Below are 23104 nucleotides of genomic sequence, written 5' to 3'. Positions count from 1 at the left end.
ATACAGGCTTGTTGCCCTCAGCACATTCATAACTTATTTAAGAGAAGACTTCCACCCTTAGGCACAGCTGTCAGGGCCGTGTTCCTCGCCTGCCTTCTGATGTGTGCAAGGCTTTTCACACAGAACTGTGCACCAGGGGCTCCAGCAGCACCACCACTGGGAGTTCTGTGCCAGAGAGGAGCACCAGGGCTCTGCAAACCCACAGCTAAGCTGCCTTTGGAGAGCTGCCCCCGAGGGGAAGACAACCTTTCTTTAATTTGTTCACAGATCCTGACTTCAGAAGTTTGACAAGACAGAGCAGGGTCCCCATTGCCCAGAAAGGTAAACAGAAGGAAATGCTGTTCAGGCAATGCCTCAGCTTCAAATTAAAACTTATCAAGGAAGCTCAGACAAAGACAAAAATCTGAGATAAGACATGCATATTTTTTTTATTTTTTTTCCCCCTAAGAAAGGATCAAATTCCTCCCTGGAGTAATCAATACAAAGCATGAAGTCAGATCAGAGAGAAGAGATGAGAAGTTGGGAAGTGGAACATTAAGACAGAAAAACAGATTAAACACTGACCTGAAACCCTAGAAATCATAATAAACCACAGAGAACAACTCTGTTTGTCCTCTCATGTTTCTCTCACACAAACAGCAGGTCTAGATCATGTTTATGAGGCAGCTTCTTCACACACAGGTGAAAAATCTATCCACAAGTGAAAAGGACAATTTCAACATTTCATCCAGATTTTAGGAAATAAAAGTTCCTTAAGCTTCAATCTGGACAATTTAACAATTTTTACCACTGTTACAGGTTAATTCCACTGCAAACAGATTTCTTCTTGGATCCTGCCAGCCAGATAAAGTCTTGCTGTTTCATTTTGGAGAGCACTGTACTTTCAAGAGAAGGCAGTTCTGTAATTTCATTATTCTGACTATTTAAGCCCCTCTGCCTTAATGCTCCCACAGTAACAGACAAGCCCTTACCTGCAGGAGGTCAGGCCAAAATGACAGATGCACTGAGGTGTAGCACACCAACATCCCCTGGGAATGTCTCAACCTAAAGGGAGCTGCTCTGAACCCAAATCCAAAACCCTTTGGACATCAGCACTTGAATTAGTAAAATACAGGTGGCCAGGCAGGGATACAGATGTTCCTGCCAAACTACACCATCATTAAAAGAGCAGGAAGCAACACTGCAGAAAGAGGAAATGAGAAACTCCAACTGAGGTGCACTTTGCTGGCAAAATAATCATGGAACTACAACAGCAGGATAAATATTAACAGGTAGCTATAGATCAAAACCATTGGCAAGAGAGAGCTGACACAGTAAGGACAGATAAAAGGCACCACAGCCCAGGTGGGCAGCCCTGACCTGAGTCCTGTTGTGAGCAGCAAGCCCTGGCTGCACCAAGTCCTGCTTGAGCCCAGCGTGGGCTGGGAGGTGCTGACACCAAAGAACAACACAGTGGAGAAGAGGAAGATGAGCCTGGATTGTTTCACCCTCTGGATATGCCCAGTTGGGAGAGCACAAACTGGGGCTCCCCTCTGCCTGGATGGGACCACCCCAGGGACAGGGAATGGGTGCCCTGCCCTGTCCCCAGGGAAGCAGGAACCCAAGGGGTGAAGGGCTTTGCTCTGCCTGGGGAATTGAGCTTCTCTAATCCAGATGCTGTGTTTGCTGGTCCTGCTAAACCCCATGGACACCTCAGATTGAGCTGCTCTAATCCAGATGCTGTGTTTGCTGGTCCCGTTAAACCCCATGAACACCTCACATTGTGCTGCTCTAATCCAGATGCTGTGTTTGCTGGTCCTGCTAAACCCCATGGACACCTCAGATTGTGCTGCTCTGATCCAGATGCTGTGTTTGCTGGTCCTGCTAAACCCCATGGACACCTCAGATTGTGCTGCTCTAATCCAGATGCTGTGTTTGCTGGTCCTGCTAAACCCCATGGACACCTCAGATTGTGCTGCTCTAATCCAGATGCTGTGTTTGCTGGTCCTGCTAAACCCTATGGACTCTTCAGGTTGAGCTGCTCTAATCCAGATGCTGTGGACACTTCAGGAGGCTCCCAAACCTCAGCTCTCCAGAAGCCCCTGACACAGAGCTGGCCTGGCAGGATGCTCAGCAGACACCACCCCTTCAGCAGGACTGAGCTGTTCAGGGACTCCAGAGATGCTGCAGAAGCTTCAGGGAAATACCACAAGTTACCTTGTCAGTCATGCTGCATCCAGGAGGGATAACACTGATCGATCCCAGCCTGGCTGCTTAACATGGTACAAATTGCTTTTTAATTGCACTTGGAGAAACTGGCTTATCTGGGGTGTTTACAACTCATCTTTTAAAAAACTGAGCAGCCTACTCTCTTCTCCTCTTCCTTGGGGCAAACTCTTTCCCTTCTGGCATGCCCTGGAAAAGCCCAGCAGTTTTCTGGAATGCTTCCCAAGCACTCAATACAGAGACTTTGTCCAGCACTGCTCCAGATGCCCTCTGGGTTCCTCACCCTTAACCCAAATGTACCTCAGGCACACCCCTGGGTCTGTGGAACAGCCAGGCTCTGGCTGAGCTGGAAGAAACCCCAGCCTTGCTTTGCAAACAGCTGTGAAAGGTCCCACATGCCTCCTCCTGCTGCTCCCTGATAACCCTACATTGCCAAAGCATATTTCAAACATTCTCAAGGCTGTAAGGATGGAAAAGTCTGGAAATGTCCCCTCCTGCCCCAGACATTCCCAGGATGGCTCTGTTTCAGTTGCAGCACAACAGGCCCAAATGTCATCAGTTAGGAAATGAGGTAGAGGAGGTACAGGTGTCCAGGGAGCACCACTGACCCTCAAATTCCCCCTCATGGTCACTGTGCTGGACATCACACTGGGCCTGTAAGGACTGCAAGCACACACAGGGGAGTTTTGTACATCTGTCATTCACAAGGAGTCACTTGTGGTCCCTTCCCCTGCATCCTGCTCCTTGAGCATCTCTTCTGTTTGGGCACAGGGCATCTCACCCTTGGTCAGCCAGCTCCACCTCCTTCTCCTGGCCACATCTCCTCTCTGCTGCTCTTGTGAGCTGCAGGTAAGCTCCAGGTGCATGAATGAGGCTCTGCAGGGAGCCCCAGCAAGGAGAACCTGAGAGCTACAGACAGACACTTCCCACTGCAGCCCCTGCAGGCTGGGCAGAGGATCTGTGTGACTTCACAGCTCCAGACCAGGAGCAGAGGCCCCTGCTGCCCACAGAAGCTCTCCTGGGACATCTTCTGATCCTACAAGGTTGGCCATGACAGCAGATGTCTCCATTCCCTCGGGGTCCATCGCTGTTCCTCTTCTGACTTAATAACCAATCTGCCCCTTGTTCTCCCAGGGGAAACACAGGTTTTCTGCTGACAGCTCCTTCCTCTCCTCCCCCACTCTGAGTCCTAGAAGATGTTCTGTTTATGCAGCTACCCCTTCCCTGAGCCCAGACTGTCTTTTGGTGGTCATGAGGCCAAAGAAAAGACTCAGCTCTGTTCCTGAGAGGAAACCTGCCCTGCTCAACTGGCAGAGACAGAGAGAAACCTCCTGCCAGACTCTGTGACACAAATGGCCGTGTCCCCAGTGCTACAGGGTGTTACTGCAGAAGAAGGGGTCTGACAGCCACCTTCCCCTGCCTTTCTTCTTCTAAGTCAGCCTAGACTGAGCTCACAAGCCTCCCCTTGCCTCAGGACAGCATGGACTCCTGGCTGGACTCCTGTTTGGGGCAGGAGCAGCAGGCAGGCTCACCTGGAGCCAGGCTCACCTGGAGCCAGGCTCTGCAGCAGCAGCAGGCACTCCTGAGCAGCCTCAGCACAGCTCACTTCAGCTCGTGTCTGCAGCATCCTGGTAGGAAGAGGAGCTCTGGCATGGCAGCTATTAGAGTGGGTGGCAGCAGATGGTGAAAGCAGAGGGGATAAGAAAATAAATACAAAGAGGCTATCTTGAGGGGAGAAGTCACCACATTAACACTCTGTTGCTTACACAGTGTCTTCTCCCAAAGTCTAAACAAACACTGCTCGGTTCCTGGCGCTTGGGAAGCTGAAGGAGGGGACAGGGCTGGGCACACACAGCACTGCAGAGCCCTGAGAGGTGCTGCAGTCCAAACCCTGCTCAGCCCTCCATGTCCCAAGTGTCTGCAGGGGCATCTCATCCAGAACAGGAAAACCTGCCAGGCAAAGAGCCTGCATGTCCTGCTTCACACAGGTTACTCACAATTTAGGGAGCTCCATCCTTCCACCTGCCTGGGTGTGGACACAGGATCACACCTGCCCTTTCCATGGGCTGCAGGGTATGGATGCCTGACATCTTCAGAAAAGCAGTAGAAGACATTCCTAAGGGAAATGGGGAAACTACAGGGACTGCCCAGTGCTGTCTTACAGGAAAACCAATGCTCCCTGTCCATCAGCCATCCCACTGCAGCACAGCTGCTCATCTGGAGCAAGGCAATCAGTTTCCCAGCCCTCACACAGCCTTGGACAGCAGGAGCCCATCTCTTGCTGACTGCCACCCCAGGCTCTTCCATCAACCACAAACTCTGGAGTCTGCAGCAGGACCATTTCTGCTTCTCTGGCCACCAGCAGCAGTGGGATGGCTGATGGACAAGGAGCATTGGTTTTCCTGTAAGACAGCACTGGGCTGTCCCTGTAGTTTCCCCTGGGAATGTTTTACACTGCTTTTCTGAAGATATCAGGCAAGAGCATCCATACCCTGCAGTCCATGGAAATGGCAGATGTGATCCTGTGTCCACACCCAGGCTGGTGGAAGGATGGAGCTCCCTAAATTGTGAGTAACCTGTGTGAAGCAGGACATGCAGGCTCTTTGCCTGGCTGGTTTTCCTGTTCTGGATGAGTTGCCCCTGCAGACATTTGGGACATGGAGGGCTGAGCAGGGTTTGGGGCTGCAGCACCTCTGCAGAGGTCTTTTTCTTCTAATTCTCCTCCTGAGAGACCTCCAAGGCTTCAGCCTTGGGAAAAACAGCTACAAGTGGGGAGAGCCTGGCTCACCAGGCTGCTCCATACACAGAGGACAACTCACTGCCAGTCAAGAGCCCCCAAAAGCTGCAGCCCTCATCAACACCTCCCATCTGGGTCTGCCAGAGTGCCTCAGCAGGGGAACACAGAGGTGAAAGCAGTCTTTAAACATGCAAGGGCTGGCTCAGGCAAAGGCAATTTATTATGTTAAACACGTTATTAAAGGATCTAAAGCAACAGAGCAAAGATGTTCCAAGAAAGGTTTGAACTTCCCCAGCAAGAGGCTCCTGGGACTCCTCTTGTTAACACTTAGCATGGGCTTGTCTGCAGCTGAGCCTACAGTGAGCATAAATGCCCCCTCAGCCCCCGTGCAGAACTCGTTTCAGTTAAATCAATACAGCCATGGGGGACACTTGAGGAAGCAAAGCTATTAGTGGGACCACAGTTAATTCTGGGGGAAAGAAACAAGCAACAAAAGCAATAAAACTGACTGATTGCTTATGCAGACACTGTAACCCTTTCCTGTCTGGCTCCTGCAGCACAGCAGAGGGGAGGATGCTCGCTGGAAAAGCCCTTCCTCCCCAGGCCTGGCATGGTCTCAAAGGGCAGCTGCAGGGCAGAGGGATGGACACGGGGCTGGGAGGAGGCAAGGCTGCTCTGGGGAAGGAAAGTGCCCTTCCAGGAGATCCCATCAGCAGCCAAGAGCTCAGGAAAGCAGCTTTTGGTAGCAGGACGTTCAGAAAATGGGACAGCACGCGGTGACTCCAGCTCTGGGTGGAAATCACAGCAGCACCAAACCTTTGCTGAGCAGGAGAGCTCAGAGCAGTGCAGGGACATGCCCAGGGTCACACAGCTGAGAGGGGCCACCTCTGCCACAGCAACAACGCACCAGGAAACCACCCAGGCCCACACCACCTTCCCCACACACCTCTCCGTTTCTTCTGCCCCCTTAGATCACGCTGACTGTAGCTGTAGGCATTATGTGGGAAGGTGGCTGCCATGGTTTTTCTCTCTGGAGCCCCTCAGAGGAGTGCAGGAGCTTGCAGAGCAGCTCTGCAGCAGCAGCAGTGCTGGCAGCAGTGTGGAATGCAGCTCAGGAGGCAGCAGGGCTGGGAGAGTGCCCGGTGCCCGGAGCTCGCCAGGTGACAGCTGCATGGGAAACCACTGGCAGGAGGTGGAGATGGAGGCTGTGTAGCAAAGCAAACTGACTGAACAGCAATGCCAGTGCTGGTGGTGAGCTGAAGGCTCTGCAAACTGGTTGTACAGAGGCACAGAATGGTTCAGGTTGGGAAAGGTCAAGTCCAACTGTGCACCCAGCACCACGTTCAGCACTAACCCATGGCCTCGAGTGCCTTGGCAACTATTTCCCAGAGAGCCTTTTCTAGTGCTTTACAACCCTTTCTGTGAAAAGTTTTCTCTTTACATCTAATCTAAACCTCCCCTGGTGCAACTTGAGGCCATTTCCTCTTGTCCTGCCATTTGTTACCTTGGAGAACAGACTGACCCACACGAGGCCACAGCCTTTTTTCAGGGAGCTGTAGGAAGTGAGCACGTCCCCCCTTTTCTCCAGGCTGAGCTCCCCCACCTGCTCTTCATCAGATTTGCGTTCCTGACTTTTTCTCTGGACACTCTCCATCCCCTCAATGTCTTCCTTTCTGAATATATCAGCATTTCTGAAAGGGTGATGCCTCTAAAACAGCAGGAATAGGTTCACCCACAGCTGTTCCACCTACAGGCCTCGCTCTGTCTCAGGCCTCCACAGCAGCCACTGACACCCAACAGCAAAACAGACTGAAAACGGAGAAACAGCCCCAAACTGAGCCTGGCACTGAACAACCTCCCCTCCTGACAGCACCAGAAATAAAAGAAGGAATTTTTATTGCTAAGGCCACCCAGCTGTGGGAGCCCCTGACTGACCTCCGAGCCCAGGCCGCAGGCGGTTGTCGTATCCGTCCAGGAGCCTGTCCAGGATGCGTGTGAAGATGGTGATGTTGTCTTTGCTGTCATCCACCACATCTGAGACGTGCTTCTGAGAGAGCCTGGCACGTGGGGCAGGGGGAGAAAGCAGGGAGAAGTGTTAGGAGGGAATTCTGCACTGTGTGGGCTCTGGGGAGTTACAGGGAGTGAGGGGAGGTTGGTTCCTGAGGGGCAGGATGGGATTCAGCTTTTCATAAATCATATGTTCATAGGACTCAGCACAGGGCATTTCTGATCAACTCTGTCCTCACAGACCACCCCATTGTCCCCTCCCCACTGTCCCCTCCTCTCTGTCCCCTCCCAGAGCCAGCAGCACCACGGGGAGCAGTTTAGGAGCCTGTCCTGGGTTCCAATACAGGATGTGACAGAAATGTGTATTTGCTGCAGCCAGGTGGGGCAGTGACCCTGATCTCCTGGCACATATTATCTGCTCATGGGCCATCTTTAAACCAGCTGGGCAATCATCTTTATCTTCCCACAGCCCATCCTCCCTCCAGGAGATATCTCCTGTTCATGGCCAGTGAGTCCCAGGGCATGACTGATAAAATTCCATCATCCCACTGGGAGATGCTCCAGCCAGGGGAGGAGCCAAGCCTTTCCTACCCACATAAAAACTGACATTTTGGACACCAAGGCACCTTCTTTCCACTGGATTCCAGAGGAAAGCCAGACCTTTCCACATCATCCCTGGAGCTTCAGAGGAAACTGCACCTTCTCCAGGAGCACTGCTCCAGCTGAACCACATCTGCCCCTGCAGGAGGATGCAGCCACCATTGAATGGGACTGTGCCAACACCCTGACTGACTGACAGGTGTCAGCTTGGATTCTGACTCTGGCAGGGTTTGGGATTGTTCTTTGTAATACTGCAGTTCTATTTTAATTTTCCTAGTAAAGAACTGTTCTTCCTAATTCCCATCTCTTTGCCTGAGAGCTCCTTAATTTCAAAATCATAATAATTTGGAGGGAGGGGGTTTACATTCTCCATTTCAAAGAGAATCTTCTGCCTTTATTGGCAGACACCTGTCCTTCAAACCAGGACAGAGCCCTATTTTATCAAGGAGCTGCCCCAGCATCCTTTGCCTGCCCCCCAAAAATGGACATTTTCTGAGCAGAGGATGTGGGAAGCTCAGTTATTCAACTGCCACTATCTCCTTACAGGCAGCATGGAAGAAGTGACACCAGTTATTTGCCAGATTGAGCCATTTCAAAGATCTCTGCCCCAGGGAAGAGGGGAGACAGTAAAGTAAGAATTCAGTAAACAGGCTTAAGGCCTCAGCATTAAAACACTTACTGAACCATCTCTTCTGTTTGCTGAACTTTCACTGTTTATAAAAACAAATGAGTTTCCACATTCCCATCTCTACTCAACACAAGAAGCCCCCAGACAAGATGATTTCCTCAGAACACATTCTGCCCCAGGTGGAATAAAACAAGGTGCAAATTCCTCTAAAAAAAGCACATCTCACTGAACAAAATCTTCGATGCAGTTTTGCAAGCACAAGGGGCTCAAGTGATACATTTGCATTTTGTGTCTCCCTTTCAATCAACAGGATAGGAGCTTGTGAGTCCTTCTGGAACCACCTGCCTCTAAAAGAGATTTCAGATGACACAGAACAGCAGTGCTGTGGCTTCAAGCACAGCTTTCCCCAGCAGAAATAGCTGTTAAGACCAAAACAAATGGAAAGGCAGAAGATTAAGTAACAGAAAACAAAAAGAAAAATCTATAGAGATGAAGAGTTTTCAAGGAAGATGGAAGAGGAAATAAGAGAGAGACAAATGAGGCAAAAAAAAAAAAAAAGATTAAGAGGCACAAACAGGGAGTGAGATGGCTGAGAAAGCCCAGCCAGGCAGGGGAATAAAGGCTGCTGAAGCAGAGGGATGCTCAGCAGCAGCTGCAGGAGCCCCTTGAGAGCAGGGAAGCCGAGTGGCAAATTGACACTAAATGGAGAGGTGAATAACTGGGGAGCACTGGCCAGAGGAAGACCACAAATGCCACAGAGCAGAAGTGGTAGACATGAAATTCATGGTTACAATCACCAAGGACAGCACCTATAACCATCAGAAGAGCTGTCCTGGGGTAAAAAAAGCCCCTAAATTGTCATTTTCTAACATTTCTGCCCCTTTCCTTCCCAACCCAGCCTTATGTCCTTTGATGTGTGGCAGCCATTGGTTTCAGCATGCATCATAGAGTAACTGGGGAAAAAAAATAACAAAACATCTACAGAAGAAGAAATGTTATTTAAGGACTTCAAAGCTTAATCTTGCTGCATTTCACTGGTCAGACTGGTTACCCCGACACTGCTGGTGCAGCTGTAAACACACTGTGAAGGGTCAGCAAGGTAACAAATACCAGAGCTGGCTTGCAATTCTCTACCAAAGTGTTCACCCAGCAGAAAACCCAGATTCTGTAAGATGAAAGAGGAGCAAAGAGCATTTCCTAGCAAAAGAGGAAAAATTGAGAGCAGGGTATGGGCACTTTTAGAGTCAGGCTGGATCAATACTATTTAGAATGCTGCAGTAATTGAAATATTCAGTTTTGGGCAATTCTGACATTAATTTTCATTGGCTTCATTGACCAAACACTCTGGGAAATTGCATTTAAAGTGCCTGAGGTGCACTTCTCTAGGGGCACATCCCACCTCTCACAGGACCACTTGGCCTCTGTTTTTTAGCAAAGCACCACCTGGAGGAGTGGCCAAGCCAGGAAGTTGAGCCTCCAGGAACACAAGGAGGATAACACAGTGCTGGAATTCCAGTTTCCATAGGGTGAGGTATGGTTGGGATAACACCTGACCCAGCCCTAATGCAACCTGACAGATCCAAACATCAAAACACCCCTGACATTACAAACTGCATCACAGCCTCCAAGATTTCCAGCTGAATCCAAACGCTGGTTTTGGCTTTTCATCTGAACTTGAACTCCCTGCAGGTAAGGAGAGTTTTGAGAAATTTAACAAATGCCTGCAGCAATTAGTGGGGTTTCAATTGTACAAGCTTTCAATAGATGTCATGGTTAAAAGCAATCTGTCCCAGTGTCTGCTGATGAGTATATAACTCTCTATAACTTATGAATAGCTAGCATGCTCATGAAAAGCTCATTCATTAATGTTTTATAAGCTATCTTTAAAAATTACCCATAATATAAAGAGCGAGAGAACGGATTTTTGTGAAGGAACTCCTGGCGGAGGCTCAGCGGTGATGGAAAAAAAATGAGTTTACAAATTTCAAAGCTGTTTTACTTAGCCTGACATTTGAGGGTTTGACTTCAATGTGAGCAGTGTGGGATTCACTTGGGAGGTGCTGGGGGAAGAGCAGCGTGGGCAGGACTTGGGAAGGTGCAGCAGCACCTCTGCCTGGCACCTGATCTGGGCTAATAATTCCTTTCCCAGGAAAGCTCTGGGCTGCCTCACCTCACCTCAACATAAAGCTAAAGCTGCCCTTTAGCAAGGCATAAAGGAACTGCAAAGAGATGTGCCGGGATCAAGGGTTTAAAATAATTAAAATCCTTTAGGCAGGAAGAAGGGAGGTTTACAGCAAATTTAATTAGGATAGGCTTGAGGAAAAGTCATTACCTTGCCACCTGTGCACAGGCTCTCTGGGGAGCTGTGCCACATCAGCACAGGGGTCCCCTCACACACAATTTAGGAAGCAAATCCTCCTGGGGACTGATATTCTGAGCAATCCCTGCGTGGCAGGAGGCGAGGGAGCAGCAGCTCCGGTGAATACGTGATGGGGAGGAGAAGGCAGCAGTGAGGAAGGCAGAGCTGCAGGCACAGGGCAAGGGGACAGCCCCCCAGGCATTGTGGGGAGGGGGTGAGTGTGCCTGTGCAGCAGGGCAGGGTCAGCACTTCAGGAAGGCAAGCTGCAGAGTCAAATCCAGGCAGACAAAGCAGAGCAGGCAGGACAGGGCGGGAGGGGCAGCACTGACATCTCATGCGTGAAGATCCTTGATCCCTTCTGGACTTCTAACTCAGCAGACAGCATTTCAGGGTCCATATCTGGCACTCTAAAGGCTTTTCTAAATGTTTTATAGGAGTCATGTATTATTTGCACCTCTCTACCTCTGTGCAGAGCTCCTCCCTCCCCACAGCTGGCGGCATCTCCTTCTTCCTTCCTCGAAGGGCTCCCCGAGCTCACCCAGCAAAGGCTCTGGCAGGATGCAGCCATGGACTAACAGGCTTTCATCTCCTCCAGACAGCTTCCAGAGGCTGGGAAGGTGAGGCTGGCAGCAGCCCTGTCCTTGCCAGGACAGCCAGAGCCTGCACACCCAGGCAGAGGAGGGCAGCAAGCCCAGCCAAGGCTGGCAGAGAACCCCGGTGCTGCAGCAGGTCAGGTGTGCTGCCCGTGGGTCCTTACATCATGAACAGCCAAACAGATGAAGCAGATTGATTTTCTGTTCTTTAAAAAAAGTATTAAAATATTAAATGGGGTGGAGGGAATCTCTCTTCCAGGTTAAAACTCAGGCAAGCAGAGTCCTTGCCTGGAATGAATTGTGCAGAGGCCAAATCTGAAAATAGGTTTTGTTGCAAAAAACGCTGACAACTGATCTCAGTGACAACACCTCAAATAATGCCAGTGTCAGCCACGTTAGGGCCTGAACAGTCCCTGGGTGAAAGGCTTGGGGATGGGGACAAGGGGAGGCTCAAACAGCAGAGACTCTTTAGTGCTTTGCCCTGGACTGCTTCACACACAAACTGATCCCAGGATATTTAAGTTCAGTAAGAGAACTGCAGCCTTGGCCAAGAGCTCAGCACTCACCACCTTACCCAGCATCAGCAGGGAGAGCCAGAAGCAGGAGCAGGAATCCCAGGCTGAGGAGGGAGAAGGGCCCCATTGCAGGGAGCCTTGGTGCCATGGTGTCAGCGTGCAGCCACTGCAAAACGAGCCTCCAAAACCTGCCAGGGAGGGACACAGGGGAATGAGAGGAGAGAAGAGAGATTTTAGTTCCCAGGGAAAAGCAAAGAGTGCTGTTCTCCATGTTGGGCAGCAGTCAGTATTTCTGGGCTCCTGTATCAGAAATCTCAGGAGCCAAAGGCAGCATTGTGTCCTGGAGCACTGCTGGCCCTGGGGAAGCTGCACCACGGGGTCAGAGCCAAGCAGACACACACATCAAAACCCTCACCCCAGCCTCACAGCAGATCCTGCAGCTCCCCAGCTGCTTCAGAAGTGTAAAGCTCACTTTTCAAAGCATCCACACTTGCTCTTCTCCCACCCATCCCTTCCTCCACCTCACCCTGCAGTCTCAGTCACAACCTGTCCCCAGCTCACCTGGTGCCTCTGCTACCTCAGTGACATCCACACAGCAAAACCACTTGTGAAGTCCCAAGACCCTTTTTTTTTCCCCAACATCTTTTTCTAGACAGTTAAACCTCATTTAATTCTGGTAATGACACTGCCAGAAATTATTATTAAGTTTGACCAGCGAGGCCCAAGGTGGTGGGAGCGCTCGACGATACCACACTTAGTGTGCTCAGAGTTTTCATTAATGCTCACTTTTACTTTTATTGTGATGTTATTGCACATTTAACTGCCTTCTCCTTTTATGTATCTCATTATGTTGATGCACCTTGGAGCAGCACTGCCAAGCAACAGCCTGGATAAATACAGCTTGTCGTGACATCTCCCCCTCGCAACGCTCCCTGGCTGGCACACGGGGGATCCAGCACCAGGCACAGCCAGCCCCCCTCTGAGCCCCCAGAGCCAGCAGGGCAGAAACCAGGGCAAGATGCTGGTGCCAGCCAAATGTGACCTCTGCATTTCTCCACTCAGTGCTGCAGAGCCTCAGGCAGCTCCCTCCAGCACTGAAGGAGGTGCTGGCTGCACAGCCAAACCCCAGCACCTGGATGGCAATTCTCAGCCAGCTGAGGCTGCCCCAGGATGGGCAGGGGAGCTGCCTGAGTGCTGCCAAGGAGCAGGGGTTCTGCACAAGGGATGTGGGAGAGGAGAACTCCCAGCAGAAATCCCAGCAGAGGGCTCAGCCAAGCAGGATGGAAGCACCTGGAGATCACACATGGCTCAGTGTGCACCTGGCTGCCCCTGCAAGAGAGGGGGAACAAGGCTGGGTGTGTTTTATCACATTTCTGCATTTAGGGCTCTCCCCACAGCAGTGTGGCCCTACAGTCTCCCTGGAGGCTGTGCCTGATCCTTGTTTTTAGCTCCAGGAGCTGCCAGGCAGGCAGAAGGGAAGAGCCAGACACCACCAGCCCTTACCACCCACCTCAGCTTTTGTTTTGGCAGGTACTCACTAACAGCAGACACAGGGGGGAATAAAAACCAAACCAACCCAGCATTTGGCCCTAGTTACCTTTACCTTCCTCCCCATCAGTCACTTAAAACCCTTGCAGAAATTAATGCATGGATTAATTTAGGCACAGTGTGCTCAGGCTTTATTAATCAGATTCTACCTGAATGCCCCCTAGGGAAGCTCATCCTCACACCAAAGGAGGTGCAGGAGCCTCAGGCATGGACACACCCACGGCTCTGATTTGGGATGGCTCCTCTGGCTCTCACCACCTTCCAGCTGAGAAGGGACACACAGTCTTGGAAATTCAAGTATTTGCTGCTGAAGCACAAATTAACTGGCTGAACATCTGTTCTTTGGGAAATTCCAACATTTTGGGGAGACTCGTTCCAAATCACGACAAGGACACATAAAATGTTGATTTTTCTTACAAGGCAAATTCAGAACTTCTTCAATAAGCAGCTTCTCAACAGATTTCCTTTCAGCTTTTCCCTTTTGTTTCATTTCAACTTGCATATTATACAATAGTATTTAATTGATTTTTTTTTCCCCTAAGGCAATTTCAAATACTAGCCAAAAGCAAAGAAAAAAAATTATAAAAATAATTAAAATAACCATTGCTGTCTATCCTCTTCACTCCCCAAAACACTGCTGAAAATTTTCACTTAAATCAACATTTTCCCATTCAACTGCTGATTTAAAAAATGCTTTGTTTGGGCAGAATTTGCACAGCCAGCATTCTTTGACCAGGGATCCCCACACAAATGAGGACACTGGATTTGCAGCAGGTGCCTCCTGGCTCTGCAGGAACTGTTGTTGCTCCTGTAGGACATTTGGGACCATCTTTATCAGATTTGGTGAAACCATGTGTGGGGCAGACTATGAGCCAATAGTGGAAAAGTGAAGCTAAAAATAAAAAGATTACCAGAAAATGGAGGAACAAGGTAATTCAGAGGGTCAGGAACAGTGACAAAATCCAGAACACCTTCCATGTAGGTGTGTCCTGTCTGTGCCAAGAAGCTCTCAATAACTGCATTGTCACCAAACCTTTTTCACAGAGTTTTCCTTCAATATTATACAGAGATGAAGGTTAATTTTCTACTTTGGATAGCTCTGATGAGGAAGATGCTAGCCAAGGACAACAGGGATGCTTGAATTAAGTAAAATTTGTGCTCAAGTCTCATTTTAAGCATCAGAATCAGCTCTACATACCTGCACTGGGAGCAAAATCTGTTTTCACTTCTTGCCCAAATGGACATTTTTCCAGTCACAACTCAATCTGTTCACACTGAGAATGTCCCCAAAGTGGGGGTTTGCTATGGCTGCACTTACAGACTCAGGAAGGACAACACATGGAAAACAGCTTGGCACTGTTTCCTACCTCTTTCCTTTGGTTCATGCATTGCATTTTCCTTGGGAAGCTGGATAGAAAAGGCTGCAGTTTCCTTCATTCTGTGGCTACTTCACACTTGGAGATGGATTGGGAAGCAGACCTAGTCCTGCTCATCACCCTGCTGCCAAGCAGGAAACATGCTGGAAAATACAGTGAGGCTTTTGCAGAGGAGATTTCACCATTCAGACAGTTTAGGGGATCATCCAAAGCTCCCCATAGGCAGATCCTAGTGTGGTTCCCGTGGCACAGCAGCTCTCAGAATCACTTCCACCCTTTCCTGGGGCTCTTGCCAGCCCAGCCACAGGCACACACAAGAACCTAACTGGTGTTGGCCTTTAGAAGTGATGCCTTGGGTTTTAGCTTTTATATTTTTCACAATCTCTGCTGCTTAGAGTGTAACCCTGAAACTTTATATTATGTGTTAGTAAGGTGTCTTCACAGGGTAGTTAGACAAAACAATTGCTTTCTAGCTAGAGAATCAAGGACATCTGGTACCCCAAAAGCACAAACAACAGCAAGGGATAAGGGGCTGATACTTCATAGTCTGGGGCTGTGGTTGGAAAATTGACCCTCATATGTAGGTGAACCAAAACTTATAAAAGTGTAAAAACTCCTGACCAGGATCCATCTTGAATTTGATTTGGGTGTAGCCCTGGCTGGGCTCTTGTACTGCCCAAATTGTGTCCGTTCAACAAATTCCTATTTTATTCCTTTTGCTCTCTCTAGTCTCTGTTCCAGGTCAGCCTTTCCAGGCAACAGAAGCCCAACAGCTACTGGCCACACAGCCTCCCTAATAAAATCAGCTTGTAAAACAACTCTCGAGGTTTCAACAGCCCAGAAACTGAGCTCCTCAGATTTTAGCTCTTGGAGAGGATGCTGCTGGCAGAGCAGGTGAAGGAGTCCCTCGGTGCTCAGGGAAGGGATGGGAACACCCACGAGAGTGCTCAGGAAAGCAGCACTGGAGCTCCTCCAGCCCTGCTGGGGCTGTCCCCGTGCGAGGCTATTCAGCTGCCACTTCCCACTCAGGAAAGCTCTGAATCAGCCAACGCCTTGATCTGAATACCTGCAGGGATCCCTGATCCTAGAAAAGGGGAGGAGGATGCAGGCAACGTGCATTTAACTGCATGTAACCAAGCGAGGGTTTAGGAATGTTAATTGGCTCTTAACAGCCTCAAAGAAGAAAAAAAAACAACCCCAAATCTCTCACTAGGACTTGCTGAAGGGAAAACTGCACAGTGCCCATGAAGAAAAAAGTGCAGAACCAAAAATTTTCAAGCTCAGAAAGGAGTGGTACAACTCTTTAGACTGACCCCCTCTTCCATACAAGTTAAAGAACATCTCAGAGCTTCTGGTTCTCGTCTGTGTGTGTGCAAGATGGAGTCTGGAGGGATGGTGTGTGCTCAGAGCAGCCCTGCACTTCTTCCTTCCTCCATCTGTCCATTGCTCACTCCTTAATGGCACACTTAGCAAATGCACTCAGCACTAATTGTGCAGTTGCTGGGAACCTCCACAGCTGAATCCAATGCAGATTTTCCAAGGAGCCCTGCTGACAGTCTGCAGCTGGAATCCAGCGATACTTGAAGTTCACAACACGTGGAATTTGGCAGGTGTCTTTATAACCACACACCTAAGGGCTTCACAAACATTCCCACTCCTCTCCAAGACAATCTGTCCAATCTCCAGAGTGTTGTAGCACAATGACACTCCAGGGAAATACAGTTTCCCTGTTGGATGTGCAAGGAATTGGAAAAGAAAGCAAGCTTCCTTCCTTCCTTCCTTCCTTCCTTCCTTCCTTCCTTCCTTCCTTCCTTCCTTCCTTCCTTCCTTCCTTCCTTCCTTCCTTCCTTCCTCTCATGACAGTGACATGCTCCAGCCCCTGCTCCCACTGAAGTGGATTTGGGAACCAAAAAAAGTGCTGAAAACTTCCAAATCAGCAAGGTACCTTAGTAACTGTGCCAACATTGGGTATCTCCTGACTTGGCACACTGAGCCTGATCTCCCCAGAAATCCTTATTCTAGAAACCACTAAATATTCTGAAGTGCCTTCCCAGGAAAGAGTGATGAGCACAGGCTTAGTGCTGACAAGGGAGAGACACAGAACTCTGGAGGTGGAGACTGGAAGGTAAAGCTTGCAAAAACACCTGAGAGAGCAGCCAGAGAGGGGGATACTGCAGGCACCAGAAAAGAAATGAAGGCAGAAGAGGCCCATAAACCCACCTGGGCACGTTTGTGAGAGTCACATGAGTATCTCACTGAATTACTGCCTCCTGGGAAGATGCACAGCCAGGGGAACCATCTGATTCACTCAGCAATAGTCTCACCATGCAGACAGCATTCAGAAACAGCCCCAAGGACAAGTTTGCCCCAGCACTGCACCCAGAGATGCTGCCCACCTGTGGTGTCATGGATCAGCATCCCCAAACACCACGGACACCAGTGGCATCAGCTGGAGGGTGCAGAGCACTGACAGCTCCCACTCAGCCCCCAGGACCTGCAGCAGCTGCACATCCTTTCTCAAGTCAGGTATCTCAGGGAGGGCTGTGCAGTGAGGAGCTGATGCTGGGAGCCAGCTGGAATCAGGCTGGGAAGAGGAGGCAGCCTCAGCCCAAAAGCTCAGATCAAAGCACTTCTGTGCAGGAAGAAGAGGGTGATCCAGACCCTGGTGGTGTCAAGCACCATCTGCCCACCTGCACAGCAGCACAGCCAAGCACAGTGCTGTAAGTGACCTCACAACACCTGCATATTTACCCCCAAATTTTGGAGCACTTACACAGCACAAGAAGCTCATTAAAGCTCATTGCACTGGAGCCTCTCCAAAACAGGTCCCAGGCAGCAGGAGAGGTCCTTCAACCCTCCTCAAGGATTGTAGAATCATCCACCTGCACAGGCTGGGCTCTGTCCAGCTGTCCCTGACCCTCTGTGAGCACACCAGGCTTCTGGTGACCACTGCTGTGCCTCTCCAATGCTTCCCTGAGCAAAGCTCCAAGCTCTCTCTGCAGAGACAGCAGCCAGCAAGGGCTCAGTGCAGCAGCAATAAACACAGACGAGGCACACGCTGCCCTGTGGCCCTGCTGGGGAGGGTTTTCTTCAGTTTTCCATCACTCCAGCTAAAAAGGAAGGTCCCCCAGAACAAAAACACCTTTTCCTTTGAGGGCAGGGGCAGCAATGAGCAGCCAGAGTTCATCTGGAAGCCCAGCAATGGCTCAGTAAGACGCTGTGGTGTTTCAGCAGACCCCTGTCTCGCATCCCTTCCCTTCCCAGGTTGTTTGCATCCCTTTGTTCTGAAACGAGCTCTCTGGGACGCCCGTGTGCACTGCACAGACACCCAGTTCAGCAGCCCAGCCCTGCCAGCTCTGAGCTCTCCCTGCAGCAGCCAGCACAGGGCCAGGCTGCCTTTGGGAGCCTGCACCCAGCCCAGTGCTCTGCTTCCATCACCTGAGCTCTCCTGGATTGCTCCAGCTTGCCTCTAGATCAGCGCTGGCTGGTTCTGTACAGATGCTGCTGAAGGCCAGAAGCTGCTGTGGTGTTTTAGAGAAACCAGAGACAAGGAAACAGGCAGCAGCACCTCCATCCACCTGAATCCAACTTGCTGTTTGCCACCTACTTGGAGAAACAGCCCTGGCTGGCAGCGAGGCAGAGGAGCCACACAGTCCTCGACTCCTGAGCACGGAAATGTTTGTGCTCACCTAGCCAAGAGGCAATCACTGGCTCGTCCCTGCAAACACACAGGCACTGTACAAGCCATAAACAACCTTCCTGTGAGTCTGCCACACACACAAGGTACGAGGCACACGTGATGGTTATCAAATGTGTTGGCTGCAGCTCTGCAAGGCACGCCAGCAGGAGAAGACAATCAGAAGCAGAGGCACCAGGCAAAGGAATTAAAGGTTTAGATCAACATGTAAATCTTGGGAGCAAGCCTTAAAGTGGATTTCTTTGGGAAGTTGTTCTGCTGGTAACGAAGAAATAGGGTCTGTGCCCAACTCCCAAACCAGCTTTAATTTTCCAAAATGAGAAGCTGCTTGACAGTTTTTCCTCATCAAAACAAAATTAATCCAAGTATTGCATCTCTCCACTCAAAAACACATCCAGAGGGACTGTAGAGTGATTCACACCCACAACTGCTATGGGAAACCGTTTGCACTCATAGTGTAACAAGCCAACACTGATTCACCCACATAATTACAGGCAGACACTGATTCACAGCTACTGCAACTGCAGACAGACTGACTCACAATCAAAGCAACTGCAGACAGACTCAGGCTCACAATCACAACTGGAAATACAACCGTGCTGACAATATCCAGAGTTCTGTGTGTCTGCAGTTCCATGGACACTCTGGAAAACTGGCCAGCAGTGCAAACACTGCACACCAAGCCCCGTGGTTTTTTTGCTGGTGTTTTTAACCTTCACCCCAGAGCCATCCTTCCCTCACTGATGGAACAATCTCCACACCTCAGCAGCCGTCCCTGCCCTGGCAGCCCCTGCAGGAGCTCTGACTGTCAGAGCCTGGCCCCAGGAGCAGATTGAGACACACAATGCACACAGGCATGGGGAGTGTGGATGGTGCAAGGCATCCCTGTCCATCCACTCTGATCCACACACGGCTGCGTGCTTCCAGAACATGAGTAAATGCAAGCCAAGTATAATACATTTAGCCCATGGGCAGAGGAGATGGCAAAAGACTCACCACTGGGCAAAAGCCTGAAAAGCTGGATTATTTACTACACTCTCTGGCTGGGTATGTAATTATGTCAGTGTTCAGCCTGGGTATTGTGCTACTTTTTGTAAACAGTTGGCAGGAATACTCTGACTGAGATGAGGGGCTGGGCTCTGTCTCCAGTGTTGAGAGAGGCAGGCTGAAGAGGACATGGTCTACTTAGACAAAAAGAAACGGAGGTGAAAGAACACATCAAGCAGGAAAAGGCAAAGGAGAAGCTGCGAGTGAAGTGGGACAGGTGGCAGTCTGCAGACAAAGGGATAGGAAAGGAGAAAGAACAGAAGGAGAAAAGCTCCATGATGCAGACTAGTGATAAGAAGCTCCAAAGGGAGGGAAAGCAGCAGTCCCCCCGTGCCAAGGGTGTCTTGCAGCAGTGCAGACAATGCACCTGTGCCTCCCCATGCAGAGAGCCAGGAGGAGAGTCCAGGGGAAGGGACAGAGCAGCCTCAGGGTGAGCCAGGAGGAGAGTTTAGGAGAAAGGACAGAGCAGCCTCCAGGTGAGCCAGGAGGAGAGTCCAGGGGAAAGGACAGAGCAGCCTCCAGGTGAGCCAGGAGGAGAGTCCAGGGGAAAGGACAGAGCAGCCTCCAGGTGAGCCAGGAGGAGAGTCCAGGGGAAAGGACAGAGCAGCCTCCAGGTGAGCAGGAGGAGAGTTTAGGAGAAAGGACAGAGCAGCCTCCAGGTGAGCCAGGAGGAGAGTCCAGGGGAAAGGACAGAGCAGCCTCTGGGTGAGCCAGGAGGAGAGTTTAGGAGAAAGGACAGAGCAGCCTCCAGGTGAGCAGGAGGAGAGTCCAGGGGAAAGGACAGAGCAGCCTCCAGGTAAGCCTGTGCCGAGGGCCCAGGTGCAGCTGCAATCCCTCCAGCTGCTCGGGGCTCTCTCAGAAAGGAGCAGCAGGGTCAGGCTCCAGCATTCCTGCCTCTGTGCTCTGCAGGGCACCACGGGCACAGGCTGAAGGGCAGGCTGGCCAAACTCCACCAAAACAGCATCACCTCAAAACCCCCAAAATCCCGCATCCTCCAGGGTAAGGGAAAAGTTAAGAGACAGACTACAGAAAGGAGAAGACTTGCCTGAACCACAAGTAGCATCTTCTAGTTGTGGGCTGGTCCTGCCTCAGCACCTGCGGGTTTCCTTCTCTGCACTCCCCAGAAGGGCACGAAGGGGATGGAGAGGTGAGGGAGCGAACCTGCTCTGCTGTTGCCATCGGAACAACTCGGGTGAGCGGCCACTGGGAGCTGCTCTTGCCAGCCCTCAGCAGCGGGAATCTCACCAGAGGGTCCTGGTTCTCTGTTTCTGTCTGGGGACGCTGCTGCATTTGCAGCCACTCAGCAGCAGATTCGAGGGAGACACTACAGATGCAATTGGCCAGGGAAATGAACTATTTGTTCAATTGTACTTCTCTTGTCCAGGCGAGAACCATTCTGGCAGAAGGCAGAGCGAGGAACAATGGATAAGTGTTGCAGTGGGGACTCTCTGCCACTTAATTGCTTTAGGCTATTCCTTTTTAATGATCCGTATCTCAGTCCTAGCTAGTATCTCTGGGAGAAGGAGAAAAGACCTAGACCTCTTTTCCCCTATCCCCTCATACCAGCCTCAGAAACCGCAGCCCCCAAAACTCCTTTCCCTCCCCAGCCCAAGACAACATCTGTACCCATTAGGCCTGGCAGCAGGATTCAGGGGGAAATTTGACTTTGCTTTACTACACCCTTCTCCCCGCTCAGCCCTTGCCCTGCATTCCCCGTCCGGCCCCAGCCGGGGGGTGCTCAGGATTGTCCTCCTCCAGGCTTTTCCCCCCGCAGCCGCTGTCGCCGTTGTCCAGCCGGCGGTGCCAGGCTGTGTGCCCGGCGGGGAGCGGCGGGCACGGCTCCGCTCCGGACCCACACGCGCGGGAGTTGCCGCGGCAGCGGGGATGCTCCGAACCGAGCCGAGCCCCCCCCTTCCTTCATCCCTCCGCCTTTTGTCCCCCAGACAATACCCGGGGGGCTCCGCAGCCCCCGGCAGCCCCATCCCATCCCATCCCGGCCCGGCTCCCCATCTCCGCCGCCGGGGAGCCCCGGGGGAGCGGGGACGCGCCCGCCGCGCACCGCCCGCACTCACCGGCGTGCCCGCTGCCCCGCCGGGGGCTCGGGGGGCTCGGGGGGCTCCGCGGCTCTGCGCTGGGCTCCGCGCCCCAGCCCTCCGTCCGTGCCGCCCGGCCGGGGCTGCCGCTGCCGCCTGCGCGCTGCTCCGGCCGCGGCGAGCGAGGGAGGGGAGCAGCATCCCCCCGCCTTCCTCCTCCTCCTCCTCCTCCTCCTCCTCCTCCTTCTCCCCGCGCCCCGGAGGAGGGTTTACCCACCCGCTTTGTGCCGTGCCGCCCGCCCCGCGGCGTAGGCAGCGGGGATGGGTCGCTGTCGCTGTCGCTGTCGCTGCCCCGGTGTGGGGCCACCTCCCCCGAGCGATGGATGCTCCGGGGTCCTCCGCCCAGCCCCGGCCTCAGAGCCCCGCCATCCTCTGGGCGCAGCAGGATGAGCAGAGCAGGGCTGGCCGCTCCCTACCTGTTGAAGGGGGGAGCTCCTGGAGGCGCTGATGCTCCTGCGAGGAGGTGGGCAGCACCCCGAGCTGCCTCCACGCTGCCAGGCCTGGCCGGATCCCAGGGCAGGGAAGGGAAGTTTGGCCCACAACTTGGGGCTGCCGAGGCTTATATCGCAATAAAACGAAGGGAACAAACGCGGGGAAGGGGAGAGGAGAAGAGAGGTTAAAATGCAGCAAGGAGTAGGCAGCGAAGGCAGGGGTAGAAGCGGTGTGGAATCGCAGGGATGCCAGAGGAAGGGCTGGCAGAGCTGGCTGGGCTCGGGGAGGTTTTGCAGAGCCACACGGCAGCGGAGCTGGGAAGACGAGAGCTGACAGTGAGGCACACTCAAAATATATTGTCCCTGCAGAGCTCTCCCTGCTCAGCCGCAGTTGACTCCGAGGTACAGAACCAGCCCTGCGCCGCTGAGGTGCGGGGTGAGCATCACTGCAGGCACTGCTGACCACCCCGGGGCTCCTCCGTGAAATACTGCCGGTTGTGAATAGTTAAAGCAACATGGAAACATACTTCAGGACAAGGGCCCTCAAGGCATGGGTGATTAAATCCAGTTTAACTGTCAGTTCTCTGCATTGAGGTATTGGAAGATGACCCAGTTCTTGCTTCCAGGAGAAAGTTAGGGGCAATCACGGTTCTACCTCATTCCTGCAGACCACAGCCATCCTGCCTTTGGTGAGATAGGGATATTTATCATGGCATTCCTGGACAGTAGGAAGAGAGCCTCATCTCTCTTTCAAAGGCAGATTTCATCTCCCTGTGATCTGAGGATGGTCTTTACTAACCCATGTATCCAGCAGGTTAAATGCCAGTAGAGTTCTGCTTTCCTCTGCTGGGCAGGGTCCACAGGCAAGACCTGAGGAGCTCACAAGATCTGAAGGCCAACATCTCGACCAAAAACCAGTCACTGCCCCCACAATCAAATCTGCCATGTTTTAGACCACAGCAGGAAGCATCTTTAGTGTTACTGCAACACTTGGCTCTCTTACAGGAACTCTCAACCACCACAAACCCTAATCAAGATAAGTTTCTTCAGCCCTCAACATCACATTCAACCCCAGACAATGGAGATTAAATACTCACAGGACAATTTTGCAGTAGCAGCAAGACCTTCAAGTTGTTATTTTCTGTCCTATGAAAAATATTTTGCCTGAGCAGCAGAGATCCAACTTTAGAGATCTCATGTGGATAGACAACATTTTAATTGTCCTTAGACTGTTCACACATGAATGACAGCACCCAGTGCATGGAGTA

At 51.5% G+C, this 23104-nt stretch overlaps 1 protein-coding gene across 1 annotated transcript in view; it reads right to left on the bottom strand.

Annotated features, from left to right (window-relative positions):
- GABRA3 (gamma-aminobutyric acid type A receptor subunit alpha3) overlaps positions 1 to 21549 on the bottom strand; it is a 69776-nt gene extending 48227 nt beyond the window's left edge. Inside the window, exons 1-3 of the mRNA XM_056491692.1 lie at positions 21385 to 21549; positions 11704 to 11832; positions 6878 to 6999 (exon numbers count right to left, since the gene is read on the bottom strand). Coding sequence (XP_056347667.1) covers positions 6878 to 6999; positions 11704 to 11792 — 211 coding nt within the window. The 5' untranslated portion in view covers positions 11793 to 11832; positions 21385 to 21549. The remainder of the gene's footprint in view (positions 1 to 6877; positions 7000 to 11703; positions 11833 to 21384) is intronic.
- Positions 21550 to 23104: the final 1555 nt, after the last annotated feature.

This window comes from Oenanthe melanoleuca, chromosome 4A (genome assembly GCF_029582105.1).
Source record: "Oenanthe melanoleuca isolate GR-GAL-2019-014 chromosome 4A, OMel1.0, whole genome shotgun sequence".
NCBI classification, from domain to species: Eukaryota; Metazoa; Chordata; class Aves; order Passeriformes; family Muscicapidae; genus Oenanthe; species Oenanthe melanoleuca.
This window is presented reverse-complemented; position numbering and strand designations above follow the sequence as displayed.